Source organism: Perissodus microlepis, chromosome 12, assembly GCF_051167445.1.
Source record: "Perissodus microlepis isolate ML-2025 ecotype Zambia chromosome 12, ASM5116744v1, whole genome shotgun sequence".
Classification (NCBI taxonomy): Eukaryota; Metazoa; Chordata; class Actinopteri; order Cichliformes; family Cichlidae; genus Perissodus; species Perissodus microlepis.
The window spans coordinates 27194242-27221146 of NC_140472.1; the positions used below are offsets into that span (position 1 = coordinate 27194242).

General features: G+C 39.1%; 4 protein-coding genes across 5 annotated transcripts; all 4 read left to right on the forward strand.

Annotated features, from left to right (window-relative positions):
- The first annotated feature begins 214 nt into the window (after positions 1 to 214).
- Positions 215 to 8155, forward strand: isca1 (iron-sulfur cluster assembly 1). Its single transcript, XM_084946278.1, has 4 exons — positions 215 to 348; positions 4645 to 4698; positions 6346 to 6451; positions 7134 to 8155. The coding sequence occupies exons 1-4, from the start codon at positions 268 to 270 to the stop codon at positions 7280 to 7282; spliced, it is 390 nt and encodes a 129-aa protein (XP_084802404.1). The 5' UTR covers positions 215 to 267; the 3' UTR covers positions 7283 to 8155.
- A 74-nt stretch (positions 8156 to 8229) lies between these two features.
- On the forward strand, positions 8230 to 11828 carry LOC146376483 (uncharacterized). 2 transcript variants are annotated; one of them, XM_084946277.1, is made up of 4 exons: positions 8230 to 8344; positions 8440 to 8500; positions 8888 to 9332; positions 9897 to 11828. In XM_084946277.1, the coding sequence occupies exons 2-4, from the start codon at positions 8453 to 8455 to the stop codon at positions 10061 to 10063; spliced, it is 660 nt and encodes a 219-aa protein (XP_084802403.1). In that variant the 5' UTR covers positions 8230 to 8344; positions 8440 to 8452; the 3' UTR covers positions 10064 to 11828. The 2 variants fall into 2 exon arrangements, with proteins under 2 accessions (XP_084802403.1, XP_084802401.1); XM_084946275.1 differs by having other exon boundaries at positions 8271 to 8500.
- A 29-nt stretch (positions 11829 to 11857) lies between these two features.
- On the forward strand, positions 11858 to 18709 carry kiss1rb (KISS1 receptor b). Its single transcript, XM_084946279.1, is given in 7 exon segments — positions 11858 to 12095; positions 13130 to 13141; positions 13803 to 14009; positions 15577 to 15601; positions 15603 to 15804; positions 15900 to 16040; positions 16804 to 18709. Coding segments are annotated over 7 exon segments (1050 nt in total). The 5' UTR covers positions 11858 to 11869; the 3' UTR covers positions 17041 to 18709.
- Positions 18710 to 19319: 610 nt separating this feature from the next.
- psat1 (phosphoserine aminotransferase 1) lies at positions 19320 to 26554 on the forward strand. The gene is made up of 9 exons (XM_084947014.1): positions 19320 to 19513; positions 21362 to 21422; positions 21760 to 21829; positions 22301 to 22506; positions 24058 to 24230; positions 24372 to 24541; positions 24646 to 24774; positions 25561 to 25698; positions 26112 to 26554. Exons 1-9 carry the CDS (start codon positions 19457 to 19459, stop codon positions 26212 to 26214), a joined length of 1107 nt encoding a protein of 368 aa, XP_084803140.1. The 5' UTR covers positions 19320 to 19456; the 3' UTR covers positions 26215 to 26554.
- The last annotated feature ends 351 nt before the right edge of the window (positions 26555 to 26905 follow it).

The window sequence follows — 26905 nt, forward strand, 5'->3', positions numbered from 1 at the left end:
GTGTAAATAATAAGGTGAAAATTGTCCACGCATGAGCACCGCCGCAGAAGTACGTAGTACCTATGGATTTTACACAAGGCTCGTGTCTGTAAGAGAAGGTTGCATAACAGTGACATCCTGTCATTTTAACCCCTAAGCCTATTTGCAGCCACAACTGTCCGTCGCAGTAGTAGCCAATCAGATGGACGGATATTTCTTTGGGGGCGTTTGCTAAGTTTTTATACGCTTGCGCAATCCTATTCTGTGGTTTCAACAGTCGCGAGCAACATGTCTGCCTCCGTGGTGCGAGCGACCGTTCGAGCGGTCAGCAAAAGAAAGATACTGGCCACAAAAGCGGCGTTGACACTGGTATGTTAATTTTTTGGTCATACATGCATGTGAAGCACTTGATGTGCTGTGAGTACATAGTGCTCGAATAAGGCTGGGGTTAACGGCTGCGTCCGGTATGATGTTAGTTGTGTAAGTTGGCTAAGGTAGCTAATCATCTGTTACACGCAGATCAACTTAATTTCAACTTTTCTTAACCCTTATTGTAACGCTGCACTTTTTCATGTTGCATTGACATTCACAATATATAGAGTAAACACTGTGGCGGTTCTGCAAGCACGACGTTAGGCTCAGCTAGATGCTAACGCCGATAAGTGGCTAGTCAAGACGCCTTTTGTTAGTGTGCTGCTGAAGTTTCTGTACGGTGGCCCCTAGAGACAAAGCACGTACAAACTCCAAAACACTTGCAAACTCCAAAACACTTGCAAACTCCAAAACACTTGCAAACTCCAAAACACTTGCAAATTCCAAAACACAACGGAAGTGCTCCAGGACGCTAGGGGCAGCGTTGAGCTCGATTTGCAAAATAAACGGCAAGTTTGTCTGTATGGGACGGTCTAGTCTCCGTCGCGCTTCCCAGGTTGCCTAGCAACCATGATACTAACCGCTGGAAACGTGTCATACAACTTGATTTGACAGAAATGAAGGAGAACATATTTTGTTCATTTGTTTGTTTCTACAAGAGCTTTGTGTGATTTGATAAGTATCTGAGGCTGAGACCACAGGACAGTAAAACATGATTTTTGGGCTTCATTTCTGTACTGAACAGTCATTTAAGATTAGTTAGTAAATAACAATTAGCTAATGTTGTTCATGAGACTAAAGTCATATCACTTTGGTAATGTAAATATAATATGGCCAATATTATAGTTATTATATTAATCATTATTAGCTATTACAGCAGTGAACATGAACTCTGTGTCAAATACTGAGCCTCAGTACAGATTCAAGTTGCAGTTATTTATGTGTCTTATCACCTTAAATCTTCACTCAAAGACAAGTATCTTTGACAGTGTATATATAGGTGTATCATATATAAGAGACAAATGTTGTTCCTTCAGTATGTTGGCATTACTAAATTTGGCTCATTGCTTACATATATTTATAAAAAGAAAATGTACAAGCTGTGATAACTGTTTCTGATAAAATGAAGAGTAGACTGATATATTGAATATTCCTTTATTGGGTGAGAAAATCAGACCATGCCATAACTGCTTTAAGTCATACAGAATAGATATCAGAGCCTTAAACAGGCTGACTTCTCCTAAATGGGTCAAACTGGGCAGAAAGTATACAAACACATAACATCCTTATAGAATATGATGTAACACTATAGATCAACTTACCTCAGAATATATAAAGCATATAAACAATTACAGCAATATGATGCAACAAACACAGCAGTACTACTAATCCAAAATACTCAAAGATTCATAGAACTGAAACAAACATTTATTTTTAGCTCCATTCTGCTGCTGATACATACTTTAGGTTTCTGAATATTAAACTTGTTGCTGCCTTTCATAGTGTGTAACTTGAAGGCCCTGAGTACTTTCTCCCACGCTGAAAACACTGGAATGATAAAATTATTTGAACATTACCTAATAAGACTGATTCAGGACAGACAATTAGTTATTTTAAACTTTCCTAGCAGTCCTTCACAAACAGGGAACAGTCTGTCTATTCTCTCCATCTGTCAGCTGCTGCTGGCTCTTCCTCCTCCTCTTCCTCACACACTGCTGAGTTTGTCCTGGTGGATCATCAGGGGTGCAAAGCCTCACAGATGATGTGCAGCAGTGGGTCCCTCAGTCTGTCCTCACTCTGGACACTTGCAGTTGTCACACGTGGAAATCAAATGTGTGATAAGCTGCAGGATTCAAACACAAGTGTAACTTATAAATACATGTTCATACTTTTATTACACAATCAGAGAGAAAGAAAAAGAGAGAGAGTGCAGGACAGACAGACAGGTGACAGTCTCAGGTGTATACACTGCTACAAAACAGCACAAGAGAAGGGGGATTGTGTTATTGCGAAACAAGAAGAGTTCCCAGATGGTACAGTGGACACATGTATGACTCCTGTGATTAAAGCATCTTTCTTTCAGCTTAACGAGTGAACCGTCAGCTCGTTCAAACACACGTTAAAGTCCGTTTGGCTCGACACCACCGAACAGAGGCAGCAATATAACATAGCTAACATTAACAGTGCAGTGAATCCTGCTTGTGCCGTGATATTCAGGACTGCAAATCGAGCAGCATCACTGACTTTCAGCTTGTTGTGTTTGTGGATATATGACTGACTTTAATTATCCATAAAATCATCACATTCTCTGTAAGGTTAAAGTCAACTATTGAACGGCGTATATTTTGAAGTAAAGGCTTTAAAACCAAGTTAGTACAAACATCGCTAATGTCACATAACTTTCCCGACATGTGGCCAACAGTAATGTTTTAATGTTCTTCATTATAAAAACATTTGCGCATAAATAAGTGACATATTCAGTACTTACTTCTGAAAGTTTACTCTTCGGCCGCTCCGCTTCCGCCGTTTTTTTTTTCGGCAAAATTATCCACACCACCGCTGCGCTATGAAGTCTGGGATATGTTGGGCCATGAAGGCTACACCGACCCATCCTTAAAATTCAGGGAAATTAAGGACGCATTTGAGGGCCGCATTTCGAGCAGCCTTTGAATTGGGACAGCCTTCCTCGTGTCGCTGTGACGTAATTGGCCTTAAAATGCGGCCTTTAAGGCTGCAGACCCCAAATCCGGTCATTGGTACTTCCTGGCTTGTGTAGTTACTAGGTAACAAAAGCTCAACACTGCCCCTAGCGTCCTGGAGCACTTCCGTTGTGTTTTGGAATGTACATGTGTTTTGGAGTTTGCACGTGTTTTGGAGTTTGCACGTGTTTTGGAGTTTGCACGTGTTTTGGAGTTTGCACGTGCTTTGTCTCTAGGGGCCACCGTATTTCTGTACCTTGACAGCAAACTGGACGTTCGTAATATCAAGCAGAGTCACCATTTCAAGTCATACGGTATAAAGTTAAGCTTCTTCTGGGATTTAGAAAAAAAGTGTCTGGCCTTAATATGTTGTGGATTATGGAGTAAAAGTTGTAACAGGTTTGATTGCAGCCTCAGGTTTGATTATTGAGGCTCGCAAAGAGTTGGCAGCATCGACAGTGAATAAAAACCACCCCGAATCATATCCCATATCAGTCCTAAAGAACACTGGACACATTTCCCATAAGCCAAGTGGTAACACTGGTTCGTTTGCTGTGTAAACTCTACATGCTCAGAAAATAGATGGGTTGAGTCTGGTTTCACTGTTTTTGGCCAATAAATGTTAAGTAGTTAACAAATTTTATATTACTTGTAAAATTATTATTTTGAAGTAGTTTTCAAAATAATTGCAATTTTATAGCTATGTGGTTCATGTTCTGGTTTTTGCTTGCATTATATACTGTAACCAAAATCCCCCAAAGCGGAGGGTGGGTTCCCAGACTAGGTAATTGTACATAAATGTATGACAAATTTAAAGTACGTAGTGTGATATTTAATGTTAATGTAAATAAAATTCTGAGAGTGCACTTGGCGTGTAGTAAGCTCTCAGTACAGGCCAGAGTCATTACTTGTTTTCGTGCGTGGGATGAATATGCTCAGCTATTGGTGTTTCAGCTGATGAGCTCTAGTAACAGTGCTGTTGCAAGATAATGTACTTGCATGGTGGTTTCTGCTGATAACATTAGTGTACTGAAGTGTACTTAAAATAGTGGGACATCCTTCAGTAATGCAATTGCAAATGGTGCCTTACATAAGGGGACTGCCGTTACCCACAAAACATAATACAGTGTATTTACTGTATACATTACTATGGCACGATGAGTTATTTTTAACCTTGTGCTGGTGTGGTAATAAATACACCAGCACAATAAATACACCTATAAGTACATAACTTTGTATTTTAAAAGAATTCTGGGTTGTGACACAGCAACACATGCAGATGGTCACAATTTAATGGCGTACAGAAATTGGTATTTTGTGTCACAAATGCCTCCACATTAGAACTCACACACTGGCATTGATACTTTGAGCAACTACTGCTACAGCTGAGGTTGCAGAAGTTCTGGTTATTTCACGACACTGCTGTCCTTTTTTTGGGGGGGGGGGGAGTGGATTTTATTTCAACAGCAGCTAAACATTATTTTTCTGTTGTTTTTAGAAACAATCCTTTGCCAAATGAATTGTTTGCATCTGAATGCAGTGTAAATTGTAGCTGATGCCAGTAACATTTTAACCTTCTATTGTCTCCTTTTAGACTCCAGCAGCAGTGAGCAAGATCAGATTGTTGTTGCAGGACAGACCAGAATATGTAAGTAATGAATATGGCCAATACAACATCATCCAATCAAGAAGACAACGCTTCTTTATACATTGATTAAAAGTGTTCCTTTAGTATAGCACCAAATCAAATAAAATTCTGTCATATTGATCTGGTCAGTTGGGTAGCGGACAGGGTTGTTAATCAGTTTTAGCTGCTTTGGTGTTAATGAAATTAACAACAGGTGCACTAGAGGAGCAACAATGAGACGACTTCCAAATCAGGAATAGTTTTATAGGTGGAGTCCACTGACATTTTCTTTTCCCTCCCGTCTTTTCTGATAATTTTTCACTACTTTTGCATTTGACTAGGGTCAGTGTTACTAGTGGGGAGGTGATGAGGATATACCTGGACCCTACAGAGGTTGCACAGGTAGTTAAACTCCTCCAGGATGGCACATTAATGTATGCCATTGCAGTGTCTCCCAGCACAGTCTCAAGAGGATTGATAAGTTTCTAGGAGAGCTGGACGGGGCCTTAAAAAGTCCTTAACTCATCAGCAATGTGGGTATCTGCTCCTTTGTGCAAGGAGGAACAGATTTAGCATGGCCACAGCCCTACAAAATGAGGCCACTGATGTCAATGTCTCTGATCAAACCATCAGAAACAGACTTCATGAGGGTGGACCCAACATCGTCTGTTGGGCGCTGTGCACACTGATTGGCATTTGCAATAGAATAGGAATGCATACCCAATTGCACCCTGTTCTTTTCAGTATGTTCATTGAACACATGTACTGATGTAAAAGGGTTTGAGGAAACCATGGAGAGCATTATGCTGCTTTTTTAGCATGTCTGGTTTGGCAGTCAGTTAGTGATTGTCTGGGGAGGCACATCCATCCTAGACTGTCCAGGAGCTCAGTGATGCCCTGTCCAGATCTGGGATAAGATCCCCGGGAGCCTGGCGCGACGTTGTCAAGCATGCATACAAGCTTGCTGGGGCAATACAAACTACTGAGCAGCATTTTGAGTTGCTGCAATGAAATTTCAGCCAAATGGGCTACCCTGCCGCTTAATTTTTACACTTTGATATTCAGGGTGTCTTTGAATTCAGTCTTCTGTAGGTTGATAATTTTCATATCCATCATGTTGTGTGAAATTCTTTTCTTCCTAACACCGCACACAATCCATATCAGTATAGATACACCCCCATCCCTAAATGAGCTTTGTCTGTATGGATTAAACAGCAACATGTTCACCTTATTTTTTCATTTGCTAAAGTTTCTTTCTTTTTTTTATGAATCATTTGACTTGAAATTAAATTAAAAAAATCTTATAAGGAATATCTGTGGGGAGTAGACTACTAATGTCAGCAAATTGGTTTTTGAATTACAGCTCAAAATGTCAGTTATTTAATTAAAACAGGGACATTCAAGCATTCAGAGCGAGCTTTGCCTCTGTAGAAAGTATCATTGCTACCATTAAATTCACAGGAACAAAAGAAGCATTTTGAGATATGAGTAGTGTCAAGACGGTTTACTAATTAAACTGCAACATTTTACTGAGAAGTATAATAATGTTTAAAAATAAAACTATGAAGATGTATTTTTTTTCTTGTATCATTTATCCTTCCTTTAGTGCATATATTACAAAAAAATAGGGGAAAAAAGTCTGTTAACATATATTTGGTTCTCCATCAGATTGGTTTGAAGGTTGGCGTGAGAACACGTGGGTGTAATGGGCTGACTTACACACTGGACTACACCAAGGAGAAAGAAAAGTCTGATGAGGAAGTAGTACAGGATGGTAAGCTTTGTTTTATAATGAATCCAAGCTGAGAAAGGACTTGGTTGTAAGACTGATTGTGTTTGCCACACTAGGTTCTTGGGTACTGTAATTGATTGAAAAAGTTTAAGGTTTTTATGTGTTTCCAGGTTCAGCAAGTGCAATTTTTAAAATGTTCCAGGATTAAAAATAAGATAAAAAAAAACCTTTAAATTTAGATGATCTCACATTGAGCTCCCATTTATCTTCTTGGACCCCTCTCGACTGCTTTCAGCATGGTTTCTGTTTGTAAGTCTCTCAATGAAAGTCCCACTTTGACCACTTGTACTGTGAACACTCCAATTTCACCACATATAACTTCTGTTTCAAACCAATCCAAATTTGGTGTGAATAATCATCACACAGGCTGTGGTGCATGGCAGCAACTCAGTCATTTACAAAGGATTTATTTTTTCTTTTAACCACATTAACCTGGGTTAATGTGGTTAACATCAACCCCACAGCTTTTCTTCTTGAGATGCAGGGAAATCTACATTAGGTTAAGTTGAGCATTTTCAGAAGACAATTTCTGTAACATTATCACAGATTGTAGTATTTGTGTTTCACTGCCTGTAAACAATCAAACCCTAAACTTCTTAGATAGCGGCTGACCATAAGGCTGAAACCTGACAGTAGTGATGACATTGTTCTGACCTTTTTTCAGGTGTAAGAGTGTTTATAGCGAAGAAGGCCCAGCTTACCCTTCTGGGAACTGAGATGGACTTTGTGGAGTCAAAGCTGTCTAGTGAATTTGTCTTCAACAACCCTAACATCAAGGGCACATGTGGTTGTGGAGAAAGCTTCAACATATGAGCACTATGGAGCCTCAGTCCCCCTTCCCTGCTCCAGACCCTGTCTCACTGATAAAGACTGACAAGGAAGTCTGGTGTAAGGGAATCTTTGAGATGTTACTACCACTGCTCTTCTGCAAACCACTCGCACATACGTAGTCATGAAATCCATGTATGCATATTGATGCTTAGAAGATTTTAATGCAATTGATGTAGTCAGAACCATCTTGACAAAAACGATTTTTAGGTTCAGATACCTCGGATGTAGACAACTGTTTATACTCGGCTCTGCAACTTTAAAAAAAATCTCTTAGGACCTCAAAAGAAATGACTTTTTAGGTTAAAGCTATGTTATTTCATAAATTCAGTCAGGTCCTGCCATGGCTTGTGTGAGGAGAAAATGATACATGTCCTGAGAACATGTTCACTAAAGCTGAGATGGGATGGGATTTACACTGTTAAACAAAAGGATGAAGCATGATGTTTCAACGTTTGAATCTGTCCTCCAAAACTTGCAGAAAGCCAACAATCAGCTGTTTGACAAACACGCCTTTAAGGTGTGCTATTATCCAGGGTCATGTACCAGTAGTATGCAGAAGTGGAAGAGCTTGAGTGTCTTGAAACTGTTTTATCAGTTTGTAAAAGCTTTTTGAAAAGTATATATTTATCTCTGTGTGTAAATAACTAAGATTGTAAATCCCTTGAACAACAACAACATACGCACAAAAAAAACCAACGCACAAAATATGCATCCCTCAAGTGAAACATGAGGTTTCTGTTTTTTCTTTTTGCTTGATGAAAGCCAGGATTTTGTTTGTATAGATGCTCTTAAGATTTGTAACCTGTGCAATATGTCAGTGTATATATGAAAGAAGAATAAATAGATCACACTGCAGCCTGTGCCTTATGTTCTGTTTGCATGTAGGACTCTGACCACCTGTTACTGTCAGAATCATCACAGTTGTCATGGAGATGTGATTCTGTGTCACTGCTATGCCACAGAGTCCAGTTATTTGAGCCTGCTGCCCACCTGCCTTTTTTTTTTTACCTACATTTTGTAGTCAGGCTGGAGACAGAGAGGGAGGTACTGTCATTGTGAAAGAATCAACTCTATTTTAGAGCTTTAACAGTGAAATGATCCAATTTCAGTTTATTGTTGGCGATTTGCTTATATTGTAGGTGTTCTACAGTCATGGACAGTCAAAACAAGGATGGCAGCAGAGAGTCTTATGAGCTCAAGGTATTAAAAATCAGAGTATGTGTAGAAAGATTGCCTTTTTATCTAGTTCTAGTTTCCCCTGATTTCTCTGAGGTGTTTCCCAAACTAGCATCAGTCCATGATTTTTCATTAACCATTGCCAAATCTAAATGGTCCTAGTCTTAAGTGTTACTTAAAATAACGTGAACACTCAAAGAATTTCCGAAACTCATCGGGAAACAACTGCTAACAAGTCTTTGTCAGAAAGACTCAAGAACCGCTTCCAGTAAAGTTCTACATCACAAATGAATTGGAACAGTAGCTGGGATAGGCTCTAGCTATGGGTCATGAATGATGGCTGAAATATTTGATTGCCTTGTGCATTTTTTGTGAAACCCCTCATGTACCAGTGTCTTTTGTGTGTCTTAGATTTCAGAGTTATTAAAGGGTTTAGCTGAGAGGAAAACATCACCCAATGAGAGCATTCATGCTAACATCAGCCTCTCCATCACAGAGCCAGGAACTTCTTACAACCATGGGAACTTCAGATCTAGAGCTGTCCTCCCTAAAAAACTCTGTCAGCTGTCCACGTGTCAGTATGAGAGGCAAGATCATCTGAGAGAAAGCTTCAGTGCTCCGGTACTCGTTCTTGCCTGCATCCCTGCATCTCAGGCGGGACAAAAGCAACCCATGTTATCATTCTCAGATCCAGTCCTCTTTGCACACCTGGTGGAAAAATCAGAGATCTTTGCCTCTGACTCAGAACAGCTTGAAAAGCAAGAGATATATCCATACATCCTAGGAGTGCAGGCTTGGAGGAAACGGGAGCAACGTGAACCACAGTGTCTGCTGCTTAAACAGTTTCCCCAAACTGGTCAGTAAACAGTTGTAGCTGCAACTGTCACATGTAGGTTAGGGTGAACTAGGCTGAACAAGTTCACTGCTCTTAACTGCTCTAAGGTTGAATAGTAGCCATGGCTATTATGCAGTTACAGCTTAGTTAAGTGTGTTATATATCAGTATTAGTTGGGTGGACATCTAGATTTTGAGAAGTCCATTTTTTAATGAAAAACTGCAGGAGAGCAGTTTTTATAACTTTCCATACGCTGACATACATTTGGTTAGCCACAAACCTAGGCAAAGATGCATACTTTATTGAAACTGACAAAAGAATATCTAAGATCTGAAAACTAGTTTCTCATGGATTTGTCATGAGCAAATATTTTTTGAAAATCATAATGAATAATAATAAACGTGAGATGTTAAAATGTTTGTAAATTCCCAGTGAGATTAAGAATGGGAGATGATTCACATGATGGAACACCAGACATATCAAAAAAATTAAATTTTTTTAAATAAAAATTGTAAATATTTTGATACATATAATTACTAGATCAGCGATAGATCCTTCACTGACTGTTGCTTCATCCTGGTTCAGGGACAACCAACAAATGGTTCTTCAAGGACTTACTGGACCTCCAGAGGAAGCTGTTTTTGGGTGCCTCAAAGAAATCTGGAGCCCTGAGTAAATCTCAGACACCTTGGAAAACTTCACACCACCAGTCAGAATGTTCTTCTTTAATGCTTAGGAAAGTTCAAGACTGACAGAAGAAATAAACTGCAAATGAAACTAGCACTAACACTCAGTGGCAGAGTGGTCATTGAGGCAAGAAATGTATAATTACGTGTCAGAATGGTACCATGTTCCATAAAGCATTCTGAGACTTGAAAAGCATAGTCCTAATAATATGAAATATCCAATAAAATCATTATTAGATATGCAGGGAATAAAGTTAGATATTTTTTTCACCCAAAAAGTAAAAATAAAATATGCAGATTTATAAAGACATCTCAGCACAAACATGTTTCTTATTGTTTCAAGCAAAAATAATTTTAAAGTGTTTAGTGGCCAGGTTAATATGTCAAACAACAAAAACAGACATGGATTATATACTCAAATGCATCTTTTTCTGTGTATGACATTGTGAAACTGGCAAGGTTTACTTGTTACTTTTCAGCCAAGGCTTCAAAGGTTCTAATGAGAGCTCCAATAACAGTTAATTGTACTGGAGGTGGCGAGAGATCAAGCTGTGCAGATCTTGTGTAAAGTGGCGTACCTCAGCATTGTCTCCCTGTTTTCCTTCCTCAAGAGTGGCTTCTTAATAGTCACCTGTCACCTGAGAACGTTTCTGTTTTTTGTTGGGTTTTTTTGTTGTTGTTTTTTTAGCCCTACTTCTTTTTGTCCTCCGTTTGTCCGTTATTTTTAAGCACAGTACACACCACACCAATATATGCCACATTTTTAGCTAATAGTTCTTCAGGAATCAACTTTTTGGTGAATAAGTAATATTACACTGACTATCAATCTGTATTATCGTTTATGTTTTTGCAGATTTAACTAATGAATTGGAAACAAGTTATGTTCTTTTACAGTAGGCTGCTAATAACAAAGAACCTAAAGATAGAAATTTAAAACTGTACTTATCTATTGTATGTAGAAGCAAATTACTTTTTCCATCCATTTTTTATATATTTGAATGATTCATAGGTCAGTGTTTAGTGGTTTGAAAACATTAGTAATAAAAAGAAAACTGAAAATGGTCAGGTTTATCAGCTTGACTGAAAATGTGTGGCAATATCTAAATAACATTTCTGAAAGACTTTCAGAAAGTTTGATAATGATAGATCCATTCTCTTCCACTTATCTGGACTCAACAGACTTGCTCATAAGACACAAATTTTGAGCATAGTGACTCTTTTCACTTGGCACAGAGGCAACAGCTTATTAACATTAACCTGATGAAGAAATAGAAACAATTTTAGCTTTTACAAGGTCACCCAGTCCTGGTTAATTACAGGTAATGATATTGAGTCTCTCTCACTCTTACACACACACACACACATAAATGACGCAAAGCAAAACAAATCGCCCATCATTTCCTACATGCCCACCCACCAGGTCTAGTGGTGTATAACAGTCTTGTCATGTCAGACCTACAGAGAATCCATCGACAACAGTGCTGCACCTTGGTTTAGAACGCAAAGAGAGGAGCACTGCCGAAGCAAATAAGCACATCACAGGTAAGAGAAGCTTATTATAAAAAAAATCACTAAATTTGCTTATATATTAGTTTATCTTTACTTGATGCCATACAGTTCTGTCCAATTATTTTCAGTTTTCTAAAAATGAATACAAATGTATAAAAGTATCTCAAATGTCAAAACATGTCATCTAATACTTTTGTTAAACCACCTAAATTGAAGCTGATAGTTTTCATTCACGTCTTGGTTATTTGATTTAAAATCTCTGTTGTCTTTGTTCTTTTGCGTTTTTTGCACTCTGCTTTTATATTGAGAATTATACACTGATATGTTCTATATTTATTGCAGAAATATCATTGGCTTTGATGCATGAAGATGATGGTGGAATCAGACTCTGATCACGGTCCAGAGTGTGTGTCTGTATGCAACAAGTCTGCAACTCTGACAGGCCAAGGGCCACCGGTGCTGGTTAATGCCTGGCTGGTCCCCACTTTCTTTGGCTTCATCATGCTGGTTGGTCTAGTTGGGAACTCTTTAGTGATCCATGTTATCACTAAACACCAGAAGATGAAGACTGTTGCCAATTTCTTTATAGGTAAATATCTCTGAAACACTGCAGTTTTTAGAAAGAAGCTCTCATATGTTTGCTTGTTTTAACGGTTCCATGAAATGTTTTATTTTTTCAAATGTAAATAAAACAAAAATTTGTTTAACATATGATTGAATAAAAAAAACCAAACAGTAACTCTGCTGTTCTGTCCCTTTGATTCCTTTAATTTAAATATTTACCATGAAAAGCCATTAACAATAAATAAAAATAAATGCTAAGACATTTAAAAGACTTCTTCAGCAAGTGAGATACACTACACAGAAACTGCGACAGGCTGGAAAAATGAGAGTGGCAACAGAATTGAAACATAATATCAGTCACCATTAACTGTTCAACATTAATGATGTTAATGACTTCAACAGATGTTAATTCAAACACCATGTAAGTGTTCTGCAATAATAATTTAAAGTCCAGTGAGACATTAGCTCATTATACAAAGTACATCAGATAACTAATGGTGCAGCTTCCCAAATAATGCAAAAAAAAAGAGAAAGAAAAATATTGAAAAAAAACTTTTTTAAATTTACACTTATGCAATAAAAATATATATATATTTTTGCACTTTGATAGCTGGTACACAATATCAGTTTAACAATTAGCTAAAATTAAAATACTGCTAATACAAAAGCACTGCCATAACATCCAGGTTAACATCAAATTAATAAAAATAATAAATAAGGCTGTCAAAGTTACATTAAAAATTCCTGGTTTATGTCCTTTGTGTTGCTCATGCAGTTGAAATTTCTGTGAAAGATAAGTCTTCCTTGACAGATTTTTCAAGTTTAAAAGTTCTTTACTTACACAAGCTGATGAGGAGCACAGCTTCATGCCTGTTAGTTCAACTTCCTTCTGTCTTTGAAAAATGCCCAGAATCACCACTGAATGAATACCCATAACTATCAGTTATGTAGCGTAGCCATCCAGTCTCTTTGGCAATGACATTACTATCTGTAGACATCCCCAACTTTCTAAGACACATCAGATGATTACACATGAGGCATCTGATTAAACTACATAAGTAAATCATAGCTGTAAATAAGGTTATACCACTTGAACCACTTGTTAAGAAACATCCTACCATATAACCCCCACTTGTGCAGCATAGCACGGCTCAATCAGCTTGTGGCACTGCTGAGGTGTTTTTTTTTTAAGCCTGGGTTGCTTTGATGGCAGCATTCAGCTCCTTTTTTGGGGTGTATATTTTTCACGTTCTTCCTGACAATACCCCATAGATCCTGTGAGGCCAGTTAGGCCAGGTCAGGCCAGTTATCTATCAAATCAAGCAGTAATAACATGGTCAGCATGTTATGTTATTAGATGTTTAGTACTGTGGGCAGGTGCTGCTCGAAAAGGAAAACTGGATCTCCATAATGCTTGTTAGCAGATCAAAGAATGAAATGTTCTTCTGGCTGAGACCAGCTCCAACATCAGAAGATGACATAGCATGCTGAACACCTTGGTTATTGGGCCTCTCTACTCTTCCTCCAGACTCTAGGACCTTGATTTCCAAATAAAATGCCAAATTTACCTTCATCTGAAAAGAAGACTGTAACATTGAGCAAAGGTCTATTTAGTGCCCAGATAAGCTCCTCGATATTATGAACGCAAATACTCAAAATTCCCAACACATTAATTGCATATATTTCTCATGTTTTCACTTTCTACAAGATATAACACAATAAAATACACCAGACACCACAGGTTTAAAAAGGTTTTGTTGCACAGTGATAGTAACAAACATACCTTGTGTTCCTGGTTTTCAGGTGACTGCACAGGCGACATGTATCACTCTGTCAGCAATGAGTGTCGACTGCTGCTACGTGACTTTGTACCCTCTGCAATCTCTGAGACATTGGATGCCTCGGAGGGCTCTGGCCATCTCCCTGTCTATCTGAATAGGTACCATACAAACATACCATGCACACATGTGCACCCACATCACAAATAGGACTCTAGTTATTTAATCCATGAATTTAATGGACAATTAATTATCCAATAATTGATCTATTATCCACTGATGCATGTGTGCTTGTTTTTCTGTCTATAAACACCATTCTCCAAAAGTTTTTAATTAATTCTGATAAAACTTTGTCAAAAAGTTTTATAATTTAGGACCCCAAAACATCTTATAGGATAGAAAAGAATGAAAATATACTACGGGAAAGAGATTACCTATTATCCATTATCTTCTCCTATATAAGGTTTGTGTAATCAAAACAAACATCTGCTACACTTATAGGATTTTACTTGGATTACAAACATCTTAAAGTACATTTCAAAGAACAAATACAACAAAATTAATATACACAAAATGCAGTACTGTTCCCTCAAAGGTAAATCCTGTCCAGAGAGTAGGGCTGCCACAAACGATTATTTTGATAGTCGACTAGTCACCGATTATTTTTGCGATTAGTCGACTAATCAGATCATGCATCCATTGGACGTACAGCGTACAGCTTATTGCACCAGCAGCATCTGCTCTTATATAACTATCATTAGCTTACAGCTTTAAGTGTTTAAGGTATGTGCTAACTAAAAATAAAGACAAGATGATAGTTTATTAAATTTTAATGAAATTTGCAGATTGTTTCGGTGAAGTTTAATAAACTCCTTGCTATCTAAAATATAACGGGACACCGGAGTATATTCTCGAGCATCTCACACTTCTGATAATCAGTTGTCTGCTTGACGTTTATTCAGCTGTGTAAAAACTATAACTTTAATCTCAGCCAAACCGATTTACTCAGGAACAAATAAAATACTAAAAAAAAAGCCAAACAATAACATTTTGAAGTTATCTAAGTGACTTATATATATTTAACCTGAGAAAGACGGCGGTGGGTTTGAAAACGATTTGCCGGGAGTCACGGTGTTCTCACGGGCTCTGGTGAGCCGTGCCCCCGGCTAGCTATCGAGCTAGTGGGTAACAGACGTCTCCGAAAACGTCGGAGCGCTTTTGAAAATATGTCTTGATAAACTGAGCAGATATTTGAGGTTTACACAGCTACATTCTCGCCTAAAAATATGTTAAACGTTTATTTTGTGACCCAGAAAGAATAATAAGAGTAATATTAAAACTAACTAGCTGCCGCCATTGTTGTAAACTGAGCTGGGCTGCGCTATGAATTCTGGGACACTGCTTCTTCTTCTTCGGGGTTTAACGGCAGCCGGCATCCTTGTATATGCAGTGCTGCCATCTTCTGTTTCAGTCCGTTATTACACTCTTAAATCTACTACTTATTCCTGCGTCTTTTGTGATCTTACAAAGCTTCAAACGACGCGTCGACTATTAAATCAGTCGTCGACGATTTTGATAGTCGACGTAATCGTGACTAGTCGACTAATCGTGGCAGCCCTACCAGAGAGTGAGCTGCCTTCGCGAAGGTTTGCACTTCAATGAGTGCTTCTTGTTATTTTTTATTTGCCACAGTATAAGAAGATACATGCCATGTCCCTTGTCCTCCAGGCTCCTTGATTCTGTCCATCCCTGTCGCTGGAGGTGGGATACTGCTGGTTCAGTCCTCAGACATACTGCAGTGATGTTTTTCCCTCTGCCCACCTCCAGAGAGCTTTCACCATCTACAGCTTTCTAGCTGTCTACCTCTTACCTCTGCTTACCATCACTGCGTGTTATGCCATCATGCTCAAGCGGATGGGCCAGCCCAGCATGAATACCATTGGCAGTGGCTACCAAGTAGGAAATTATTTATTTTTCACATATTAAATCCACAGAGAATTTCAAATATTCCTTTTAATTACAAAGACTTGGCAATGCCTCCTTTATTCCAGTTAAATTGTGCAGTAGCAGTACGGGCGCGAGTCTCTCGTATGGTGGTGGTGATGGTGTCTCTATTCCTCGTCTGTTGGGGGCTGATCCAGGTTTGCATCCTCCTGCAAGCTTTTGGCCTCCAGAGTTACATCCTATATAAGGTGATCTCTTTTATTACTGATTAGATGGTCATCGTTTCATTTTTGTTTTATATGTAACACCAGATCAATACAATAAATGCAAAATCAATATCCTACAGTATTAAAAAGAAAACCCAAACAACCAGCTGTCAATCAGGGTGATGGGGAGGAAAAGCTCCCTTTTAACAGGAAGACCGCGATTTTTTTTTATTGTTGTCAAGGTTTTGGGAAAACTACAACTACAAAACTATTACTCAGATGTTTGGCTATCCCATTGAAGTTTGTTGTTGTGAAAATATCTAGCGAGAAATGACAAGAAGATCCAGATGTAGGGAAGTTTGCAAAACCCCTAACAGGCGTCATCGCTGGTGCAGCTAACCCTTGGCTCCTCGCTAGAACCTCAGAACAAAGTCAAATACACCCAGAATTTACTTTTTTTTCCTCAGGATCTATGTCTATCAAATGCCAGGGGTGGGGAGTGATAGGGAGTGTCATTTTCAGGGTGTCACTAGGTGAGTATACAGTCTTAGTGTAGCTCTTAAAGGTGTGACAGTGAACAAAAGTACTGTGATGACAGAAACTGATGCTGTCGCTTTAAAAACAGTGACAGCGTTCGATTATTTTCATCTGCCACAGGTTTCTTCCTGTTAAGAATGAGTTTTTCCTTCCAATAGTCCAACATTATTGTAGGTTCTTTACAATATTAAGCACCTTGAGCTGACTGGTGTTGTGATTTGAATTGAAAAACTTGAAAATCGAGTGCGCCTTAATTTTGCATTCACAGCTGAAGATATGGGGTCACTGCATGTCTTACTCCAACTCTTCTGTAAACCCGTTTGTGTATGCTTTCACGGGCAACAACTTTAGAAAGGCTTTCAAGCATGCCTTCCCTGCCATTTTGCTGTGGCGCTCAAGAGGGAGAGTCAGAGTGGGAAACACAGACGCAGAGGAAGGAGTAGAGACGGATCATCGGGCACCCAAAGGAGAAGCAGAGATGCACTTTCTTTCATCTGGCCCCTAAAGGCCATGCTGAGCATTTGGACACGGTGCACTCATTGTTTATTTATACTTTCTCCTGAGACGAGAGCAGTCTGATCACTGTAGTGTATGTTTGCTTGGACATGCACACACCCACACACACACACACACACACACTGAAACATTGTATAATTCCATGTGATCTCTAAAAAGGGACAAACCGGTCAAGCGAGTCTCGTGTGTTTCACGAGCTGCTGAAATACAATTACCTCTGTCACGCTTTTCTAAGTTACGGTTAAATTAATGCTGTCAGCCTGACTGCTAGAGCTTCTGGTTTTACCTTTGTTACAACTTCGTAGAAAAAAACCCAAACTGTGCCAACAGCAACTGCAATGGACTATTTCCATTTGATAGAAAATTGTCTTGCTGAATCTTTGGTAACACAACACTCTGTGCAATACTGTGCAGTAAACACTCAAACTGACTCAGTTTAGTCTGTTGTGCTTACATTTTCAAACGTTTGTTTACTTTCATCTCATCTTTTTTAAAAATGCTCATGTTCACACTTCCACCTTTGACTGTGGGAAATGTTGTTATTTTGAGGACAAATATATAACAAATATATATCAGTCTGCATTTGAGTTCGGTTAGGATTAAGAAGAGATCAAAGTTTAGATTCAAATAGTGAAAACCGTGTCTTTTTTGTCAATTGTGTGTGACAAGGTGGTACAGTGTGCAGCTACTGGTGAGAGTGACTTCAAACGAAGGGCATTTACGTCTTTACGTCCATCCTTACAGAGAGCAGATGTGTAAAACACACTGTGGGATGTTCATTTTCTCTATCATTGCAGATATTAGACAGAATCAAATCTGAAGGAAAACACAATATGTTGCGTTTGTTTGCTCGGATATATTATATTTTGTTGTTTTTTCACGATGCTATCCTATGTACTCTCTTTTGATGTTGACTTTTTGAGGAAGCAGCTGTGAGTGCATGCGACTTGTCTCCATTAAACCCCGTTAATGTTCTGCTCTTCAGATGTTTTGCTGTTGTGGGGGGCAATAATCTGTTCAGTGGTATTTATAAGTGGAAAGTGTGTTTTTCTCCTTCTATAGTGTGCAGTTAGACACAATACATCAAAATAGGAAAAAAATAGAACGCTGAAACATAGTTCTATGAAAAGTAATCAGAAGCTATCAGGATAATAAGGAAACATTTGATCAAAATGTGTCTAAATGTTGAAGACACAATATGAGAGGTTCCATATAAGCTCTATGGGATGTTGTTATTCCTCCTCTTCTCAATGCCATAACTTTGCAGAATCAATTCATGCTGGCAAGCAATATGAATTTGTCATTTCCAGAAATTCCAAATTCCTGCAGCTTTGATTAATTGATCATTGAATAAACAGGATACTGTGAAAGAGCAACCAGTGCTCTTCCTGCTATACGTCTAAAATGCTTTCAAATTACTTAAGACTTGTTACTTAAGTTTTGCTCGCTCACATTTTCGGTGGCGTGACGGTGCACTCAGCCAGTCACGTGACAACGGGTCCTAGTTTGGGTCCTGGTGGTGCCTTCAAGTGCTGCCAAGTAAGTAAGTAACTTAGTTGGCGTGAACTGGTCAAAAAAAAAAAAAAGGCAAGTGTAAGATCTATGTATAGTTTATTATATATGTGAAATAATTGAAATGAGGAAAAAAAATAATTTGATCTCAGTTAAGAAGTTTCTGCATGATCTAATTTAATAAATAATTTAAGTTAAATATTTTACAATGTTGTAAATCTTTTAAAATCAAGTTGTTACCGTACTTAAGATCAAAGGGAAAACAGTCTGGGAAAATTTCACAGTAGTTATTTCACAATAGTTTAAATATAATAACACTAACCCAGAGTACTCTTACTCTAATATTGACTTAAGAGAACATTTGAGTACAAGGTGCTTTGAGAACAATGTTTAATTATGCTTTCAATTTAAAACAGGAGCCACAGAGTTTGTTTTTTTTTAAATAAAATAATTGTTTAATATTTGAATCAGAGCTTATCCACTCGGACAGCCTAAAAGGTTAATCCGCCTGTTTGAACGTGTGACAATAACTGCTAAAAATAATTATAATCAGTAATTACTGGAGTTAACGTTTTCCGAAAACGCTGCGTCCATATGAACAGAATAAACTTTTTGAGGATTTGAGGATGCATCATGCATTAATACTCCCTCACATGGTCAACTATGCATTGTAACCTAGATTGCATGACCCTATTTTGTAATTTGAGGCTACAAATTTACGAGGCGTTCCCAAACGCAACATGCTATATACATAACCGGCATCCAAGCCAACCAGTGCTGGAGGAGGAGAGCAGGGACACGGCCGAAGCTGAGGCTTTCACAGCGCTGAATCTGGTAGAGAAAGCAAGCAGGGACAGCATCCACCAGCCGGAATTTCGAGCTCGCTTTAGATCATGGAGCACAAACAAACCATCAACTTTGGAGCCGGACCTGCAAAACTTCCCCCCTCTGTAAGTTGCTATCCCTCTGTTGCTTGTGTAACGTTAATAATGTGCAGAAACGCAGAAAAAAGCGAGCTAATTGTAAACTGCATTAAAGCAAATTGCCAGTTTATAATTTGTTTAACCGCAGGCGGGTCGCGATGGCCTCATTTTCCTTTCATTTTCGTAAAGAGAGACACTGTATGAGGAAAAGGACTTCTGGTTTAATGCCATTGTCAGCTTGGCATTTGTCAACAGTGTGTTGAGTTGCATCAGCCTCATTCATTCATGTGGAAACCTGCTCCTTTGTGGTTCACTGGTAGCGGCAGAGAGAACCTCTAGATGGCAGAAGAAACACGCTTAGATGAGAACAAATCACAGCTCCCAGATAACACTGACGCCTCCCGCGAGGTCTTTTCGGTTGACTGCAGACTTAATGTACTCTGAGTGGTTTGTACTGCTGCCTGCGGGGCTTTGTAGAGCCCGATAAACCCAATGAACTGTAAGGATTTAGTCATGAGGCGTTTAAATGGTCAAAACAAAATAAAAAATTGTGAAACGGAAAGAGACTGACACGTAAACTCACTGGTGTACAGTTGCAATGCTGATTATCGACTGTTTTAGTGCTTAGGCAAGTTTGTTTTTTGCTATTTTGCAGCCCACCAAGATTTTGGCTTTCCAACAGTGTTTCAAAATGTGGTTTAATTTACTCATGCTCAAAAACACTGTAGTTTATCAAATGGCCAGAAACAGCATATATACAAAACACATGCAAAAACTTCTCTTAGCAGTGACTCTGCATTAGTCATTTACTAAAAGCCCCTTTTCTAGACTAGAAAAACTTTAATGTGACAGCAAAGTTTACGTTTAGGAGCATCAGTTGGTCATTTTATGATTTTTTTTTTTTTTTTTTAGGTCAAATAAGATTTGTGAAGCTAAAATGTGTATTCATTAGTTATTAATAGCAGTCCTATTTATAAGATAGTGATCAGAGGTGCAACACATTTTTAATTTAAATTTACAAACCAACATGTTGGTTAGTAACAAAGACCAAACACATCTTTGTGGTTTCATTAACAGCTGTTTTCTTGTTGCAGTCCAAACTTTATTTTTAGTGCAATAAAAAAAAAAAAACGTGTTCAGCTACCATCATAGTTTTTGAAGAGATATCCAAAAATTGATTCTGTTCATCTGGACGTAGCGTTTTGTGGGAGAAACGTTTCATCACTCATCCAAGTGACTTCTTCAGTCTCAGCTGACTGCAGGTTTCCCCAATCTTATAAACAGTACATTTGCATAATGACTGAAACCAGCCCACTGAGGAACAATGGGCTGGGATGTCAGTTCCTTAATCTTAGTTATGCAAATTCTGATGACCATTGACCGCTCAATGGACCATTGAGTGCGGAGTCAGGGAGGCCATTTACGTGAAAAGGGAAAAACCATCTCTGAATCAAGGAGGGGGCCTAAGGGTACATCTTTCGTCATCTTACAATGCTGTGATTGCAGCCATTCCCCAACTCTCTGCGAATGGTTCTCATGGTCATTGATCAGTGGTCTTTGATCAGTGGGTTTTGGTCAGTGGTTGTTGATCAATGGTCATGAGAATTTGCATAACTAAGATTAAGGAACTGACCTCCCAGCCCATTGTTCCTCAGTGGGCTGGTTTCAGTCATTATGCAAATGTACTGTTTGAGGAAGTTTGGGGAAACCTGCAGTCAGCTGAGACTGAAGAAGTCACTTGGATGAGTGACGAAACGTTTCTCCCACAAAACGCTACGTCCAGATGAACAGAATCAACTTTTGGAGATTTACTTTCCTGGATGATTGAGAATGCACCAAGACGTTTTGAAGAGATACTTACACGATGTGTTGCAGGTGCTGCTTCAAGCACAGAATGAGCTCCTTAACTACAGCGGCACTGGCATCAGTGTCCTCGGTGAGTAGAAAAACAGATCAGTACACAAACATGTTAATGTATTGTCTCTAGATTTTTCAGTACAGGATGACTCTGTTGAGATGGATCCTTTGTGACCTCTTGTTAATTGTGGCCTATAGCTGACATTTCATACACAGTGTGTGTTTACTCTACTGTGTCCAGATTAATAAACCTTGAGAGATTTCCATATGTCCAGATATTTCATAGCTGATCACTGCTTCCTCGGTCTCTGGAATCTGTGAAATATTAAACATCACAAATATCACATTCTCATCAAAGGTGCGTGTACGTCTTATACAGTGAAATAAAATCCCCCCAAATGTTCTTTTTGTACTAGAGATGAGTCACCGATCATCAGACTTCAATAAAATTATCAACAAAACAGAGAGCCTCCTGCGAGAGCTGTTGTAAGTAACTTTTGTTGCTCTGTTGTGTTTCTTCAGATATGCTGCACTATAATCACGCCTCAAACAAAGGTGTTCATTTTTTTTCTTGTAGTTTCAGCTCACAGTACATAACGTGTTGTAATCATAGTCAGACTTCTTTTAATGCATGAACCCTCGTACCCTTTTTTCCTCTTTCATACAACAGCGCTAATGACAGGCAAACCGGTCAAACGAGATGGTTGTGCACCTTTTCTTCGAGGTTATTCTTAGACAGTCACATTGCTGTCAATCCGATGGAGACAGAGATGTACAAGAGATAGCTGCATATTTTACCTATCACATTTAAACCACACTAGTGTCTCAGCTGAGTAAAGCTCTTTGCTTTCAAACTGTACCTTTGCTTGGTTTAAGAATCAGACTTCCTGTAAGTTTACGTCTGCACATGATTATGTCCGGATTGCCTTAAACACACACTGGTATTTTTTTTCTCAGAAATATTCCAGACAACTACAAGGTACTGTTCCTGCAGGGTGGTGGGTCTGGACAGTTCAGCAGTGTTCCTCTCAACCTGATTGGCCTTAAGGAGGATAGGTGTGCCGATTACCTGGTGACGGGCACGTGGTCAGCCAAAGCAGCAAAGGAAGCGGAGAAATATGGCAAAGTGAATGTTGTTCACCCAAAACTTGATAGTTACACGAGTAAGTGTGCAGACTGGCAAGTTTTTTCTTTTCTTTTTTTTTTCCTGCCATGACATTAAAACGGAAAAAAAGGAAAAACTAGTATAAGCTGAAATAGTCAGTAATTGTTATTCTGACTGCATCAGGACAGTGAGTCTACAAAATCTGGCTGTGTACCCGGGCGGTTGCATAATAAACAATAGAGCCAAGCACCAGTGAAAGACTCTGGTATGCAAGTGGTCATTTCCACATGGTTGGGCGTAATATTTAGAATCAACATTATGGTGCTTTGAATTACAGTACTGTGCAAAAGTCTTAAGCCACCCTTCATTTCTTTATATTTTGTGCCAGGAAAACAGACTTTCTTCTAATTTTTTGCAGTGGTTTTGAGAAGTAGTTTCTCAGGCTTTCTGAAGGTCTTTCAAAGGTTTTTTTTTTTTTTAAATTGGCGTCTTTTTCACTTATTTTCAATTCAGTTACTCCACCTGACCATTTTTAGAGGCGTTAATCATTCAAACCTTAAAAAAGCCATGTAACTCCAGGGGTTAACCAGTGTTGCGTCTACACAAAGCAGTAAAAGCTGACAAAGAACAATTTTAATTGAATTATATTTAGACTCTAGCTGCATATTGCAAACATACATTTTCTCCCGTTTCTTTAATTGAATCTATGGGAAAAAACAAAGATAACATGACCTTCTTGGGGACACTCCCATACGGCTTAAAATCTGGGACTCTCCACCAATTGCTGTCAGAGCTGAAGAAGCTTCTCCGATGAGAGGTGAAACGTCTTCAAGGAAACTTAAATAAGTCCAGAAGCTTTTCTTTCCGAACTCCTTAGACTACGATGACCTGGATGAGTGAGAATCTTCACAGACAAAGATAACACCGTTTGACAGACGTAAAATTGTATTTTTGCACCAGTAAGCTGATTCCCAAAGTGCTATTATATTGTTATGTCTCGCTACCAATATAGATATTGGCATATCTCGGTATGGTGTGCAGTGTGTCCTTTAAAAATTTTGAGGAAACTGGAAAAATCTAGGAAAAGAAGTAAGAGGCCTAAAAATTATCTACAGCAGCAAAATAGTATCTGAAAGTCATGACCTCAATAAATGGCAGAAAATCCAACAAAAACCTGAAACGAGGTTAAAGAGATACATCTGGCCCTTCAGCTGATCACTGTTCACCAAAGCATCATCAGAAATGGATACAGTGGAAGGGTAGTTTTCATTTTTCAGCATGGCAGTATTCCCAAACACACATTATTGAAGCAGTGTGGACCTCGAAAGTGAGCAAAATAAAAGGCAGCCAACATCCAAAAAAAGAGTTTTGGATGTCCTTCAGGAAACCTGGAGAACTATTCCTGAAGACTACTTGAAAAAATTACAAGAAAGCTTGCCTAAGAGCCTTCTTACCTGATACGACTTTCTTCACATTCTGCTATCGCCATAAAGTTTTATTTTAATAAGTTTTTGATTGATCTCACTGTGCTGCTAGCATGGCTATAGATGCTTTGTTAGTCTTGTTTTGATTTTATTATGCTGGGTTTTGTGTGTGTGTGTGTGTGTAGAAATCCCTGACCCCAGCAGCTGGACCCTGAACCCCTCAGCCTCCTACGTGTACTACTGCTCCAATGAGACAGTCCATGGTGTTGAATATAACTTTACCCCAGAAACAAATGGGGTGGTCTTGGTGAGCGACATGTCCTCCAACTTCCTGTCCCGACCTGTGGACGTCTCTAAGGTGAGCTGGAAAAATTAGTTCTTAGCTTCCTTTTGAACTTATAAGTTCCCTCTCGCCAAATCAAAGGCATTTTTTTTGTCTCAAAGTAGACCCGTAGTTGTAGGCAAGGCTGTATTCATTGTGCTCTCCTGCAATCTGCAGTTTGGGCTCATTTTCGCTGGGGCTCAGAAGAATGTGGGCTGTGCCGGTGTAACCGTGGTCATTGTGCGAGAGGACTTGTTAGGTCGCGCTCTGAAAGAGTGTCCCATTGTCCTGGACTACAAGGTGCAGGCTGAGATGAACTCCCTGTACAACACACCCCCATGTTTCAGGTAAAAACTCACCAGTGTAAGAAGTTAATCTTTATCCTCCAGACTGAAGATGATCAATATGTCAATTTGTCACAAACTTTAATCTTTTTCGTCACTGGGTTCAGCATCTACATCATGAGCCTGGTTCTGGAGTGGATAAAGAACAATGGCGGCAGTGCTGCCATGGAGATGCTCAACAAGCAGAAGTCCTCCATGATTTATGACATCATCAATGCTTCTAATGGTTTCTATGTGTAAGTATCACATCGGTGTTTAAATACAAGAATTCAGAAGAAAAAGCAAAATGATAATGAACAAATGGGTCAGGAAGTAAAACTCTACCAAACCTACATATTAGTAGTGAAATAAGGAGTTCAACCCAGAGCTGTGTGCTGTGTTGTTACGCCCCTAGTCTAGGCATGTAGAGACGCACATAAGATTTGAGGAGAGAGAAGCAAGTACCCACCCTGGGTCCCAAACCAAACATCCGAAACCGGCTATGAGTAAAAAAAAGGTGATTTTATTTAATGTCAGGAAGCATAGCTCCAGGGTGAACCCAGGCCAAAATAATAAACAAAACCAACTAAGTCCTGCCAGAGGAAACTAACTAAACCCTAAGAACGAAACAAAACAAACAAATGACAGTACTATCCCTCGCTTCCTAGCCCAGAAACAGGAGAAAACTGTTCAAAAGAAAAGGCGGCTCACCCCTTCAGCTTCAGCCTATGCACGCATAAGCACTGAGTCTACCCGCAAGCATGCTTACACAGATACAAAGTAACCCAAAAAGTTGGAAACCAGGGCCAGGTCCGTGTCTGCAGTCAAAAACTGCTCGCTCGCTTCTCTCTCTCTCTCCCGGCAGCTGTCAGAGCAGCTTTTTTGAACGCAGTCACGTGCTCCACGGTCCAATCAGCAGCTCACTACTCTTCATTAGGGGAAGGACCTGCAGAGAGTCTTAAGACACAGTAAAGAGACAGAAACACAGCAGCTCACACAGACTTCTTATGGCCACGGGCTGTAACATGTGTCCACCTGCTCAGGTGTCCTGTAGACACAGCCTGTCGGAGCCGGATGAATGTACCATTTCGTGTGGGGAAGAAAGAGGGAGATGAAGCCTTGGAAAAGGAGTTTCTGGATGGTGCTTCCAAACGTGGAATGATCTCACTGAAAGGACACAGGTTAGTTTGACAAACATTTTGTGTGTATAGTGTTGCTCAATTAAATCTGATTTTTAGATGTAGATTTTGCAACCTAGTAGAATTAATTTCCCTTTTAACGTTATAGAAACAGGGTGGCACATTGGTTAGTGCTGGTGCTTGGGAACTGGACTAACTGACAATTCAAAATTGGTGGTTGGTGTGAATATGATTTGAATGGTTCTCTGTATTGGCCCTGTAATAGACTGGTGATCTGGCCACGGTAAAGCCTGACTCTTACCTCATAACTACTAGGATGGATCAAGCAGACCCCATGGATGGAAGTGGAAGACAATAACTTTAGCCAGGAGCACAGATGTTGGATTTGCTTTGTAATTTTGTAGACAGAGAAGGCAGAGTATGAAACACACTTTTTTTTTTTTCTCACCCTGCAGGTCAGTTGGAGGAATTCGCGCATCACTTTACAACGCTGTAACACTGGAGGACACTAAAGCACTCGCTGACTACATGAAGGAGTTCCTCAAAGATCACCAATGAAGCCTCTCCTACTGAATGCTGCCTGATCCCAGAGGGGCAGTTTCATTATGTTAATACAGTTTTTCAAAGAGGAAAAAAACAACAACTTGTAACTCTTCTTTTAATCTCGTTGAGATCCACGTTGGATATGAAAGTTGCACCTTTTTACATGCCTTTTATAACAACCTGGCATTGTTCCTAATAAGCTACTGCCTTTGCTAGTTATATATGTATGTAACATAGCCAGTAAACGAATTAAAAATAGTAATTCTAACAGGACTTATATGTGTAAATGTTCTAGGTGAATCTTGTTATTTGCAAAAACTGTACTTACATTCCAGTAAAAATTAACTTGACATTACTTTCATTTTGCAGTTGTTGTTTATTTTTTTTAAGCTACTTTTTTTTAAACTGCTTTGCATTGCTGATGTTTTTTTCTATTTGAGGAATGTTCAGGGGAGAAGGCAGAAACAGAAAATTGGGGTACATAAAGCAAATTAACCTTTTGCATATCTAAAAAGTCTTAACTAGGGGCAGCCTATATCTTTTTACACTTCATCAGTGAGAGATTAAGGACAAAAAATGATATCATAAACACACATAAGCTATATTAGCCAGGAAAGAATCGGTTGTGAATCACCCCTGCAGTGAAATGAGGTGTGCTCTGGTGCAACAGACTTAACATTTTCAGTCAAACAGTGCAGTAAAAGTT